This window comes from Paracoccidioides brasiliensis, assembly GCF_000150735.1.
Source record: "Paracoccidioides brasiliensis Pb18 unplaced genomic scaffold supercont2.5, whole genome shotgun sequence".
Taxonomy (NCBI): Eukaryota; Fungi; Ascomycota; class Eurotiomycetes; order Onygenales; family Ajellomycetaceae; genus Paracoccidioides; species Paracoccidioides brasiliensis.
In genome coordinates, this window is record NW_011371362.1 from 765,431 (window position 1) to 779,639 (window position 14,209).

General features: G+C 48.3%; 4 protein-coding genes across 4 annotated transcripts; all 4 read right to left on the reverse strand.

Moving 5' to 3' along the window:
• Positions 1 to 63: 63 nt before the first annotated feature.
• On the reverse strand, positions 64 to 3,223 carry PADG_04704 (uncharacterized protein; the record flags this gene model as incomplete). Its single annotated transcript, XM_010761808.1, has 3 exons — positions 64 to 2,549; positions 2,696 to 2,858; positions 2,951 to 3,223. The coding sequence occupies 3 exons, from the start codon at positions 3,221 to 3,223 to the stop codon at positions 64 to 66; spliced, it is 2,922 nt and encodes a 973-aa protein (XP_010760110.1).
• A 976-nt stretch (positions 3,224 to 4,199) lies between these two features.
• PADG_04705 (uncharacterized protein) lies at positions 4,200 to 6,091 on the reverse strand (the record flags this gene model as incomplete). The annotated part of the gene is made up of 3 exons (XM_010762038.1): positions 4,200 to 4,357; positions 4,450 to 5,387; positions 5,601 to 6,091. The coding sequence occupies 3 exons, from the start codon at positions 6,089 to 6,091 to the stop codon at positions 4,200 to 4,202; spliced, it is 1,587 nt and encodes a 528-aa protein (XP_010760340.1).
• Positions 6,092 to 8,547: 2,456 nt separating this feature from the next.
• PADG_04707 (uncharacterized protein) lies at positions 8,548 to 9,138 on the reverse strand (the record flags this gene model as incomplete). The annotated part of the gene is made up of 2 exons (XM_010761809.1): positions 8,548 to 8,836; positions 8,978 to 9,138. The coding sequence occupies 2 exons, from the start codon at positions 9,136 to 9,138 to the stop codon at positions 8,548 to 8,550; spliced, it is 450 nt and encodes a 149-aa protein (XP_010760111.1).
• Positions 9,139 to 10,520: 1,382 nt separating this feature from the next.
• On the reverse strand, positions 10,521 to 14,003 carry PADG_04708 (uncharacterized protein; the record flags this gene model as incomplete). Its single annotated transcript, XM_010762039.1, has 3 exons — positions 10,521 to 10,575; positions 10,667 to 11,332; positions 11,395 to 14,003. 3 exons carry the CDS (start codon positions 14,001 to 14,003, stop codon positions 10,521 to 10,523), a joined length of 3,330 nt encoding a protein of 1,109 aa, XP_010760341.1.
• Between the last annotated feature and the right edge of the window lie 206 nt (positions 14,004 to 14,209).

Here is a 14,209-nt window from a genome sequence, read left to right on the forward strand (position 1 = left end):
CAAAACTGAACACCCAAGCAAGAATAAAGATAAATGACACCAACCACACGCCATAATACCGGTTTAGAACTCACCCATAAGCGGCAACTCCCTTGAACTCCTCCCAACCCAGACCTTAAACCGCCCATTGACAGGCATAACCCAATTCTGATTAACAACACTCCAGTAACTCAGATCTTTGCGCGTCAGCGACAAGCTCACATTCACAGCTTGGCCTGGCTGGAGCTCTACTTTCTGGAAATTTCGTAGTACGCGGACAGGGAAATCGATAGGGGTAGTAGGCTCTTTTGCCCTGCCGGTCGTGCTGTTGTTGAATTTCGTGTCGCTGGTTGTGGTGGCTACAGTGGTTTTGGTGGGCATCTCCGCCAGAGGTTCATCAACGACGTCACTCGGAAATGAGATATAGACCTGTATAACATCCTTTCCGGTGCGGGTTCCTGTGTTGTTAATGGTGACGGTTACGATGACAAAGTTATCGAAGAGAGATGGATTACCACCCTCACCTCCTCCGGCTGGGGAAGGAGTTTGAGCATCACCGTAGCCTCTAGGATATCTATACCGGGTCTTCCTTTTAACTTCGTTTACGGAGTTAATGTATGGGTATATGTATTTCATCAGTTTCCTGAACCCCTCGGGGAATAAAGCTGATTTGGGATTGGGAATCGTGTTATCATAGGACGGTGGGGACTTCTGTTGTGGCCTAGGGGCCGGGAGGGATGTCCTGTTTCTTAAAGGCTGGAGAATTAGGTTGGAAATGTTGAAAGTCGTATATGATAGGCCGTACCCGAACTCATATCGGGGAGTGATGTTGTTGATGTCGAAATAGCGGTAATCGATAAAGAGCCCGTGAGAAAAATCCTTTTGAGGAATAGGGTCATCGGACTGATAGAGGACGCCAGCATCAGGGCCGTAATCATCCTGGCTTTTTCCCATGGTATATGGGAGCCGGCCACTTGCGTCCAGATCACCAAATAAAATGTCAACCAGAGCATTTCCACTCTCTTGTCCAGGTAAGTTGGCTAGAAGAACTGCCCTGATCCCCGGATGATTGATCCAAGACTCAACAATCACAGGCCCGACAGAATGGATGACTGCCACTGTGCTGCCATTGCCGCCACCACACTCAGTTGCTATAGTGGAAACAAGGTCATCGGTATTCTTTTGGAGAAAGAGGTTGTTCCTATCGCCACGGATGTCTTCCCATGACCGGAACCCTTCCCCGGAAGCAGCATTCGCGAAAACGAGGCACAAGTCCTTGTCATGCATATTTTCGTATGGAACCTTGGAGTTTGTTAGGTAGCCAGATACTGTTACCGACTGTTTGTTGAATGCACTGCTTAGAGCTTTCCATGGTGTTATCAGATAGGGGAAGTCCACAGCTCCACTACCCCAGCCGGACGCCAGGGTTCCTTGATTGCATCCTCTGTCCTGACAGGCGTTCGGGCCATCACCCGCTCCCGCATCTTCTCCATAAACACCGACACGATACTTTCCGTCTGATAATTGAGGGCCATCCCTCGAGAGCGGAAGGAATCCATTTTCATTCTTTAGCAAAATTGTCCCCTCCGCTGCAATTTCACGAGCAAGTGGGCCGTGAGCATCTTTCCCTTCACCTTGCGCATTGATGAATTTATTAACGACCCCTTTGGCATCGTCGTCCGGACTCCCTTCGTGCAGACGACCGATTCCCTCCTTCGTCCAGGACGAGAAGTTTGGCCCTCCATCTCCCTCAGGAGGCGGTTTCGGCCATGAGTCCTGCTTCAACTGGTACCAGGCGGCCACTACCCTCGTTGTCATATCATTCAATCGATCAATTGGCACGGATGTATTCAAAACAGCTTGCGTCAAACGGCTCCCCCAGAGCGAGATCCCATCCTTCCAAGCTAGTCCATCCCCAGGCATTGAGACATCCAAGCCAGCAAGGGCACTAGCAACCCCACTCCGTTGTGCCAACCAGTCTGACTGGACGAAACCCTGGAACCCGAGCTCGTCCTTGAGAATGCCGTTTAAAAGCAAACTATTCTGACACGAGTAGGAATTATTCACCATCTGATATGCACACATCACACTTGCTGCGCCAGCCCGTACACTTTCTGCAAATGGCCAAACATACACTTCCCGGAGAGAACGATCATCAACATTTGACGACATCGCACTCGGAATTCCCCATTCACCTCCTTGGCGATAATGCTCTTGTTCATTTAGGACAAAATGTTTCGGAGTTGCCATCACGCCGTTATCCTGAATACCACGAATGGTTTGCGCAGCTGCAACACCTTGGAGAACGGGATCGGAACCAAAACCTTCCCAATTCCTCCCGCCTGCAGGTAGGACCCCAATGGGACCCAGAGCTGGGCCAAGAAGAACATTGACTCCCTTGAGACGTGCTTCTCTTCCGAGTGCGAGCCCCCTTTTGTACATTAAATCACGGTTCCATGTCGCACCAATGGTGACACCGGCAGGAAACGCTGAGATATTATCGGCAAAACGAAGGCCCAGAGGTCCATCCTGTAGACAAAGCGATGGGAAGCCCACCGAAGTAGCTGGACCTGAGCAACTCAGTATTCGACAATCGCCTTGATTTTCAATCTGTGGCCTAGTAGAGACCTCACTTTGGAGAGAGACGGTCGGGACGAAATTTAAATATCCGTCCACCTCGTTACAGGGCAGTAAAAATATGAAAATATTAACCTACCAGTGTTCCCCACACACAGCCCATTGGCCCAGCCAACGCCTGTAGTAACATTGACTTTTTCAACTAGGCTCATCTTGCTCACTAATTGCTGGGCCTTGTCGTAGCTGGCCGCCCAACTTTCGACCGTTCCGCCTCGTGGGGTGGGATACCATGGTCTCGACAACTACGAAAAAGAAATAAATTCAGCACTAGTTAGCATTATCCAAAGAAACACAAAAAATAAACATAAAAATAAAACAGGAAAAACACACTCACCCCATCTATTGTCTGTACTGCTTCTTCCCCCCCTTTATCATCTTTCTTTCTACCCAGTCGTCCGTGCACCCCCAACACCGATAAGACAACCACCAAAACAACTACCACCACCACAATCCCCAGAGACACGAGCAGCAGCAGCCAGTTCCTCCGCCTCGCACAAAACCGCTTCGCTGACGTTATCGTGGTAGTAACCGTGTTGTGTTTCGTTTTGCCAGTGGTGGAGCCATCTGCTGTCCAAGTTTTAGAGTACGGCGATGTTTTAGAATTCATGGGGTCCCGAAAAGCGGTGCTGTCATCGAATCAACCGCCAAGTCGTCTGAGTCTTCTTCAGCTAGAGGAGAGCAAGGAGGGAGAAACGAGGTTGTTGATATTGAAGGAAGGTTTGTTCTGTTACAGTGATGGTTTCAGGTCTTGATCGAGATCGTGGCAATGTGGGTTAAAAGTTTAAGAAGGGGGGCAACAAAGAAAAAGGGAACAAATGCGCTTCGAGGCTCGGTCTGTAGTACCATCTGGAGAAAGCGGGGTTGAAGAAGCTGTTTGCGTGTGGTTCCTGTTGTTTGAAGTTTACGCTGGACTAGGGCGGAGGAACTACTACATACATACAACAGGTGAAGGGAGGTGAAAGTTGATTCAAGTAGAAGTAGAAGAAGGCAGCAGCATTGAGCGTTGGATAAGTATAAAAAGAATATCAACAACCACCGGAGAAGGGTTATTTGGAGAAAATTTCCGGTTTGGATTTTATAGCAGTCCAGTGCTCAGTTGTTTGGATGGACATATTCACTCACTCAGTGGTTTGGATATGTGGTTGTTGATAAGTTATGTTATGTGGAAGGTTGAAGGTTGCACGAAGTGCCGCAGAGCTGTAATCAGACGGGGGCCCACCCCGGAAAACTTAATTGGGTTCAACTACGAGGAAAAGCACGGTTCAACTTAACTCCTTGTTCAGCCTATTCAAGCCACACTCATCATTGCTGCCTGCTTTCAAAAAGGGCTTGTGTGATAGGAGAAAATAAATAACCTGGGAAGAGGGAGCAAAAAGTTTGTGTTTCTAGCGGGAATCAAGATACTGCTGCCAATGCAGAATTATTTACATATATCTAGTAGCCGCATCCGATCTATCTATCCATGCATGCAATGGCTTGATGTTTTTATTCGGGGGTATCTTTGGTAATAAGCAACAACGGTACAAATCACGAAGTTCCCACCGCCAGTGGAATAATCAAAATAGACCAAGAAGAACCCGCAGCTACTGTACAACATTTGATCTTCCGTTCAGGTTCAGGATCTGTTCCGCCTCATCGTGTCGCTGTCCCTGGCCACGGTAATGCTTTCGCCCGCGGAGAAACCAGTCAGCAAGGATGATGACCACGACAACGAAGTACACTGCTGAAACGTAGTTCATGTCTAGAGGGATGAGCGGATCAGCTGTCTGGACAGAGGGAGATAGTTGAAATATTCAAAACACAAACATCGCGGGAACGAGAATGAGAACTTACTGGAAGCCTTGACAGGGAAAATCGGCGGGAACGAGTACATCACCAACGTGAACACAGTCCATAGAAGGACAACGATGTTCGCACAGAGTCCAATATGTCCCAGCCAGAAGGGCCCATGCTTGATGTTATTCCGCCCGCGGAGGAGTAGCGCGGTGATCGGAATGGCATAGGAGATGTAGAGGAGAACAATGCACGCGGTCACCATGCTGTTAAAAGCCGTGGTGGATCCGAGATACAGCAATCCCAGCGCCGAGACAATGAAACAGCTGAACGTGTGCGCTGCCAGCGGAACGTCCAGCGTGGGGTGGATCTTGGAAAGATACTTGTGGAACGGGAGGCCACGGTCTCGAGCAAAGGACCAGCAGAGTCGAGACTGCCACGTATGCGAGGCGATCTGGCATCCGAAACCTGTGCAGAGGACCAGGGATTCCAGGGCGATGGCGCCGACCTTGCTGCGCAGTGCCTGGTGGAAGAGTTCGAGAATCGGCACCCCCGTCGGCGTGTCGAGGAGCCTCTGGAAGTCGCTAAGGCTGAAGAACATGGACATGCAATAGAACCAGGCGGTGGTGAAGCCGATGAAGACGGTGCCGCAGATGGCGATGGGGATGGATCGTTCCGGGTTCGCAACCTCTTCGGCCATGTGGGTGGCGGAGTCGAGGCAGGCGAAGACCCAGTTGGGATTCATGAGGCCGACGATGAAGGCAATGCCGTCGGATTTCCAGCCCGTGTTGTTGATAAAGGTTGCAAATACGAACTTGGCATCCTGGTGCGTAGGTGCCTTGGAAGGGACGGTGATGATGATGACGGTGAAGGAGATGAGGGAGAGGTAGAGGGTCGTTGTGGCGACCTTGGGGAGCAGCTTGCCAACGCAATTGAAGAGGAAGCACCAGAGATTGATGACTTGGTAGGCAACGACGATATGCCATGATTCGATCACGCTAAATGGGTTTTGGGGAAGTCTGGGGTTAGCTTGTGGCTCATTGAGATAGCGCATGCAGGTGATGGTTTTTTTTTTTTTTTTTTTTTTTTTTTTAATTTCTTTATTTTATTTTACTTCTTTATTTTTATTTTTATTTTTATTCTTTTTGGCGTTCGTTAAAGTGGGGGTTTGGAGCAAAATTATCGAATCCGGGGGAAAAAAAAAGTCTTACAAACCAGGGTGGCCAAGCTGCCACATTCCAACACCCGCAGCGGCCAAGCCCAGCGCAACACTGGCAGAGGTGAAGATACTTCCGGCCCATGCAAACCAGCCAGTCAAATACGAGGAAAAATTGGCATATTTGCGCGACGAGAGCTCGTTAGCCCAGAAATACTGCCCTCCCGCATTGGGCATGGAACTCGCCAACTCGGAGAGCGTGATGGCCACACAGCTGGAAACGAAGGCAATCCACGGGATGCCGTACATGACCAGCAGGGGCCCGCCGGACGGGATACCGGTAACCAAGGAGGCAGACATGCCGAACCACGAATTGGTCAGGGAGAAGCCAACGCCTAGCAGCGACAGCAGCGAGAACTTGCGCCTCATGTCCTGGCTGTAACCCATGGCGGCGAGCTTCATGGCATCTTCGTCAAGAGAGCTCTTGTCTCCGGGGTCGCTGACCGGAGATGACACGGTTTCGATCTTTTCAATGTCTTTGGACATGATGATTGTATGTGATTTACAGAGGCTTCAGTTCAGGCTTCTTTCTGGGCGTCGGAAATCTCGTTTGTAAAAGGGGCAATATCTTCTTTCACAGCAAATACTGGGGTCGTGTATTAAGTACAGTGATACGTTTTCCTCGAGTGGGATAATACGGTAACGCGGGCCTTCATGGGATGCAGATCCCCCCCCCACTCGGGCGATAAAGAGGTATTCCTTTTGCTTCGCTAAAAGGATGTATGTAGTGTTTGTATGTGTACCTTTGGGGGATATATTTCAGCGCATTGGGCAACAGGGGTTGGGGGTTGTTGTATGTCGCTTTCGGGCGTCACAGCAGTTACTGCAATGCAAATGAAAGAGAGTGATATCGGGTCACCACCACCACCATATTTGGATTGTGATCTCTGATTCTCTTTTGGGGTCGAAGAAAGAAAATATCCTCTATTGCTTCTGAAAGGAGTGTATCACAGGAGGGGGCAATATACGCTTAACTCAGCAGCTATATCGTCGTCACACGGGTCTCCTGAACCGCCGGGCAAATTACACAAGACGATAAAATTCGACAAATTTGGGGGGGGGGGGGGGGGGGGGGGAGGGAGGGAGGGAAGGGCAGCCTTTAAGTTATCGATAGCACCACAGGCCAGAAACCAACAGCCAAACAAACAGATGAACTGATGGATGACGGGGGTTAGGGATTTTCCACACGGGGCTGGAGGCAATCTCAGTCTCAATCAGGGTGGGACATGAAAAAGGGGGTGAGAAAGAGGAGAGAAAACAAGAGTGGGCACCAGGGCTGTTTTTATGGCCTGCAGTTTAGTAGTTTTTTTCCGACCAGACAGACGCAGGCGATTCAAAAAATTATTATTGTTTTTATTATTGTTTTTATTTTTATTTTTATTTTTATTTTTATTTTTATTTTTATTTTTATTTTCCTCCCCTCCACCCCATTCATTTTCCCTTTTTCCGTATTTTCTTTTTTAGGGTTTGTCGCAGCGATCTTTTTTGCACCGGCCCTCGATGAAAACTTTTTTCCTGGGGGTTGTGAGTGTGTGCCCCTACTTCCCAACTGCGCAGGAAGGGAAGTAGAGTTGCGTTGACCAGAAAGCTGGATTTTCATGGCTCCACACTTGGTCTCTGCAAACACGCAAAACTTCCCTCCCTGAACAGCGGACCCCTGAGGATTCTTCTGATTCAAAGAACCGGCTGGGATGGGATGGGATGGGATGGGATGGGGGGTTCGTTCTGTTAGAGTTAGCCGTTGCCCCGGCCGCCGCTCCGCCGCCACCCGCACGTGATCGCACAGAACGAGTTCCCGGTTACAAAATCAGAAAATCGAAGATAATCGAAGATAAAACGGAAACCCGCACGCACGTTTTGTTTTCACGAGGATATTTCCAGCGAATGGCAGACCGCAGTTGTCCCGCGGATTATTCAATTATTCCGGCCCAATCAGGCTTCCATCCTTTCGGTGGGAATATCTTTTTGGTTGAGAGAGCAGGAAGATCCAAGGGTACGTACTACGTGTAGGGGGAATCTGCGTCGGGCTATGCTCGTCTCCCTTTTTTTTTTTTTTTCTTTCTTTCTTTCTTTCTTTCTTTCTTTTTTTCCTTCACTTTTTCTTCTTCTTTTCTTTTTCTTCCCTTCGATTGCCGCAAATAGGCCGTTCCAATGAAATCCCATTAACAAATTACCTGTGTTTCGTGACAAATCATCGGTGACGTCGAACCAACTGAAAATCGCCTGACACCGGTTCCCCGTGGGTGTCTGGATTTACCCTTGGCCACCCGGGTAGTTACCTCGATCGAAGGAGCCTTTCAATAGGGTGCGGTGGCATTGGAAGTTCATCAGAAAACCCTATCTTCAACCTCGGTTACGGACAGGCGCAAAATTCTATCCCTGGGCCCTTTCGGGCGTGGCGCGAATAGAGGAACAAGCAAACTTAAGTTAAAAAATGGAACAAGCTAATTACGCCACTGACGCGGGTCGTCTCTTGTCTCATCATCCCAGAGGGAACAAATACTCTTTGCACCCCCTGCTCCGGTCCTGGAATAACCCGTTTCTCTAGAATTCTGCCTAGTTGTTGGTGCTCTGTGTGCGAACGTGCCTGATATTCGGGCCCCTTTTTAAGTTGAATGAACCCTGTGGGGCAAGCAGGTGAACGTGGTTGGAAATTGTCTCATTCGTGATTAGAAGAATGGTAGTGCGCTTCCACCCTTCGATCGCAGTTATTAATAATAAAACAATAATTTTTGTAGATTAAAATTAGAACTAAAATTAAATTCTTTTTATTATTATTATTATTATTATTTGTATTTTTAAATATATATATATTTATTTACCTTAATAAATTTAATTTATTTAATTTAATTTAATTTAATTTTATTTTTTACCTCTTCCTAACAATTAATTGTCTGCCCCGCCTGCACAGGGTCGACTCACTGCGGAGTTCTTCGGCCTCCTTATTCCACCCAACCAACAACACCTTCTTCATCTTTTGCCTTCCCTTTCTCTCTTCTCTGCCCACTGTCCTCGACCTCTCGGCCTCGTATCCTGGCCGGTGCCCGCTGCCCACCCCGTCCATCACCCTGATCTGGCGCGGCTGGCTTCGGCATAGCAGCGAACCCGCCTATCGGTCGGTTTGTGCATCTGTTGATCGGGAGGCTGTTGGTGCGATCTCCGCAAGAGCTGCATGAATCATTCGATTGGGGGTATGGTATCGCTCTTGGGGGTTCAAGGTTGAGCGGATTTCTAGAATAGAGAGAGAGAGAGAGAGAGAGAGAGAGAGAGAGAGAGAGTGCTACGGATAGGAGAGGACAGACACAACAATGCATAAGATGCAGCGTTGTTGTTAGATATAGCTACTGAGAGAGTAATAATATGAGAAAGAACAATTTCATCTCATGCCGTCCGTCGTCAGTCACTTGCTGGTGGGTATACCTGACGAACGATCCACGAGCTTGACCCCACGATCTTGAAAAGCCGGTGTAGACAGACAACCTCGTTTTGCAGTCAAACCGCACGCCTGAAGAATTCGCAACTTGCTCGTTCATCACATCAATCAATCATTCCTACCCATACAGGGTTGAGATGCAACTACGTGCTTCTGCGGCCATGCGATCGACACCGTATCCTAGCTGTAACTACATGGTCCTGTACAATCGAATGCACGGGCGAATTCCTCATCTTGATGCTCGCAGCCTGCTCCAGATGGGTTGTAAGATACACAAAATCAATCTCCACGGACACTGCCAAAGAAGGGAAGCTCCTCCAGATCTCCTCTCTCTCTCTCTCTCTCTCCGTGGAACTCCCAGCCTTAAATCCTCATACTACTTCGGCTTATAATGGATCCTGCCGAGGATAGCATCATGAAACTCATTGCCACGCTCTGTAGCGAGAAAACATAAACCTTCCCCCAGAATATTCAAGTTTGCAGAGGAATACTGGGGGCTTGTCTCAGAATGATCAGGAACTCTGTCAGTTGAGCACCGGAGAATAGCGTTGGATTGGCTGGCGATCTTAAAAAGACGTTTGGAAACATGATCCTCCAGGCATTTAACCCCAATTAATCCCCCTGCAGCTATCTGAAAAGGTAAATGTTAATTACCCTTTGGCTAGGTGGCCGGGCAGAGATTAGGGACATACTCTGTAAAGAGGGCGCTGCTGCAAGAGCAGTAAAAAGTCTTTCCAAGTCATGGGCCGCCACGTATATTATTGAAAGTCAAAAAGGCAGCGTGCGTGCTTCGTCACATTTTAAGCAAAAGATGCAGCAGGCACTTACTGTAGAAGCATGTTTGTTTGAGGCCGCACGCACCCTTTCCTTTCTTTACCAGATGAGTTGGTCCCGAGAAAGGTTCGGCAGCAAAAGTTTCGCCGCATTTCAATCGAAGGTGACAAACATTTGAGTGAATGGCGGGCATACATACATACATAATTGATTGATCATATCTGCGAATCCAGCACAACATGAAAAGGACGGGTCACGAATAGGGACTGTGATTTAAACACTCTTATAAAATAAAAATAATCAAAACAATAATTGAGAGGTATATGAAGTGTATTCGCTATCATGCCTTGGAATAAGCATGTAGTAAAATGCATCTGTAAACTAATATCGAAAGGGAGCAGCAAAACGCCGGTCCTGTCCGTTTATTTCTACGCCAGAGACAAAAATCCTAAGATATATATATATATATATATATATATATCGTTATTATCATCGCAACTCCAGCACTTTTGGGCAGGAAACAGAAAGGAGGGAATATGAGAAGTTAAAATGGGGTGGGCCAGGAAAAAATATATGTAAGAAATCCATTAGATGTATATATGAATGACATGATATCCTAACCAGCCAAAACCAGACCAAACCAGAAGCCTAAAGAAATCAATAACTTTTTGCTTTATCATTAGTTCGCTCTCTATTATCATCAGCCGCTCACTCTTCATCGTCAGTATCAACCGGATGAGGTGTGCCCTTGGGGGAGTTCAGCCTGGAAAATCATGACACAGTTAGATGATAGTCTAGTCACCAAGAGACAGAAAGGAAAAGATAACAAAACAGAGAAAAACGGGCCAACATACCACTCAATATGCCTCAAACGTCTCCGCACCTCACGATCCTTCATCTGCGCACGAGTCAACTTCTTCTTTTTCTTGGCCTTGAATTTCAACTCTCCGCCTGCATCCTCAGCTCCGGAGTTAGCAGCGGAGGCCACCGCGCTCGAGACAACGCTGCTTGCGACAGTGCTTGGAGCACGAGAGCTGTCCTCGAACCGGTCGAGAGAAAGGGATACATGACCTTTGTGCGTCATCCGCCCGTCCTCCACGTGCCACTGCTCGGGGCAGAGGGCACCGACGAACTCCTCGTTGTGGGAAATCATCACTACACCACCCTTGTAGTCGCGGATGGCAACGGCGAGACCGCCCAGCGAGTCACGGTCAAGGAAGTTAGTTGGTTCGTCGAGGACGAGCAGGTGTGGATTGTTCCACATGGCGCCGGCGAGGACGACTTTGACCTTCTGACCGCCTGAGAGGCCAGAGATTTGATTATGGTTTGCAATTTCTGGGTCGAGGCCGACGTCTTCAAAGTGTTTGGAGATCACTTTTGGTTCCAGCACGCGGTATCCAAGACCTTCGCGTGAGGCTTCGTGGTCATCGTATTCTTGAACGAGCTTTTGGAAGCCTTCCTTTAACAGTGTTTCGCGGGAGATAAATGTGTTGTATTTGGGAATCATCCCTATCCATTTACTAATACCTATGTTAGAACAGACAAATAACAAAAAGAGGTGGAGTGATTAGGGGATACTTACACTTCATATTGGAATGTCTTCTTATATTTCTGTCGACCAATCAAGGCTTCGATCCGACGTGGGCCCCTTCCATCGCCGATGTCAATGGGTTTCTCCATTTGCGCTCGATCTTCCTCAGTCAGAACTCTGGTCTGCTTCATCAACTCCTCTCGATCGTCGCCATTCTGATATCTCCACTGCAGATACTGGTTGGGAGTTTTCTCCATGTGCATTTCCACGTGCTCCAAGGCATGCTGTTTGATATACCCTATTCGAAGATTGGGGTGCTTTTCAACCTTGCCGTATTGAGGAATGAGCTCTCCGGTCAAGAGCTTGATGAAAGTTGATTTACCAGCGCCGTTGCCACCAATGATAGCTGTGCGAGATGAAAGCGTTAGGGAACAGTTCGCATCGACCAGAGAGGGCTTGGAATTGCCGGGATACGTGTAAGTAACGTTGGTCATGCGAAGGATGGCACGGGTCTGCGACTTCACACCGGTCAAGATACCCGGAGGAGGGAACTTGAACTGAACATTACTTGAGCTAAGGGTGTAGTAGCTGCTCGCTTCCGGCTTGACCTTGACAAACGCAGCAAGGTTACCCTTGTAGCAGACCAGCTTTTTCCCTTCATAGTGGTAGATATCGGTGCAGACTTCGTCTAAAAATCCAGAATCATGACTGACGATCAAACTAGTGACTTCTGTGTGCTGCTTCAGATAGTCCTGTAGCCATTTCACATTCGCTACATCCAAGTGATTTGTCGGTTCGTCGAGAAGGAGAACGTCAGCTCTCATAAGCATAGCTCGCGCCAGAGCCAGCTTCATTTTCCATCCACCGGAAAGTGACCCAACTTTTTGTTCCTGTCGCCCGCCAGGACCAGCTGTGAAACCAACTTCGTTCAAAACTTCAGAGATTCGTTCTTTGCCCGTTGCAGCTAATTCCGGGTCTTTGGAGACAAATTCCAGGATGCTCAGATCCGCATCTTCACCTTGGTTATGCTCCACGAAACATGTCTTCAAAACATCCTTGGGAGGAAATCCCTCGAGTTTGCCCTCCGCAATACTGCGCATGAGTGTGGATTTTCCCGCTCCGTTACGTCCGCAGAGTCCGTATCGGTGCCCCTTAAGGAGCCTCAGGTTTGTATGGGACAGAAGAAGCATGCCTCCATAGGCGAGGGAGAAATCAGCATTGACAATTTCAACCTCACCTGAGTCTTCTTGAACATTTACTCCGTATTTCCGTTTGTCCTCTTCCACGAAGTGAGCGTGAACTGCTGCGGCGATGGCATCCTCTTGTCCCTCGTTCACCAGTTGGCTGAGATATGACCTAACACAGAGTGGAATGCGGTCAAGAAGTCTCGAATTGACATCATCGCGAACCATTTCGGAAATATATGTCTTCGCGAGCGCCCAGAATGGTTCATCTTGTTTATTCACGAGCCCCCCGTGGATATTCACTTGATTCTCCAGAACTTTCAAGATTTCATCTGTTGATACTTGCGCCACAACACCGTTGGCCAAATTACTACTGTCATCGCCCATAGCCTTGTGAATGACATCCAAAGCCCTCGTTGCTAGCTCTCGAACTTCTGGCAAAGACGCCCTGTCCTTTACACTTTGCACACCTGGCTTTAATTTCGGCAGGAATGTTCTCGCTTCATTAGGGTCGTGCACAAGCTTTGTGAGATTCTCCACGACAACAACGGTCTGGCGAAGAACCTCCTGAGGGGTAGTGGGCGTGTTTAGGGATCGTTCCAGAAGAGGAGTAAGGAGAGCAAGCACAGGAGATGTAACAATCGCGACGAATGTGGTCTGAGATAGTGCCAGAATGGCCTTTTGTAACGTTTGTGCATCAGGGTTTTCCATGGCTTTAATCAGCAACGAAATTCTAGGAGCAACATCGTCATTGTAAAGTACGGTAGTCAAGGCAGTCATGGTTTTAACTGCTTGTTTCGAGACCTCGCTTTTCAGATCATGCATACCGGACTCGACAATAGGGATAAGTTCTTTCAAGCATCTGCCCAAGGAATCCCGGAGTAGGTCCTTCTGCAAACTTTCCTCCTTCGTATCCGAGCCCGCCTGAGTCTTCTCAGCTACCTTCTCCAGCAGTCGATAGGCTTCCACGGCACCTTGCCATTTCCCACTAGATTTCCTGAGATATGCTGAGAGTGCTGGGACAAGGGCAGTGACTAACGACTCGACCTTCAGGCAAGAAAACAGCGCATCCACTGCATACTTGGCGGACTCCCGCACCACAGCACCCTTATCAGCCAAGGCATCCAAGGCAAGAGAAAGCAGTCCTCCATCCTCGATCAAGAATACAACTTCACTGAGTGGCTGTTCTGGGGGGAATCTTTCGAAGAGAGCGCCCAGAATCAACATTGCACTTTCTCGTTTTGCTCCGCTTTTCTTATCCCCAGCCCCTTTCTTGATATCCTTCAACAGATTATATCCGTGTAGTCCGCGAAACCCGACAGACTGGATTAGGAGGTTGGTCAGGGCGTACGAAGCGTCCAGGGACTCTTGTGACCTTTCCGAGTTGAATATGGTGTTTATAAGCGATGCAACTTCTTCCTCTGTCGGGGGAACTGACGACGGCGTCTTTGGAATCATGACGGGTGTGGACGACATCTTGGGCGATTCTGATGGCAAAATATGGTGTGGCATAATTTAAGAATGAAGGTAAAGTGTCAAAGACAATGCCGAACAGAAAGAAGTTGCAAATAGACAGAGTGGAGATTTTGGTGTGATCAATAAACTAAGACGAGACTTGAAAAAAACACAGGAGAGAAGATCCCAGATGTCTATTTTGTAGGGACCTTCAACATCAGGAGTCT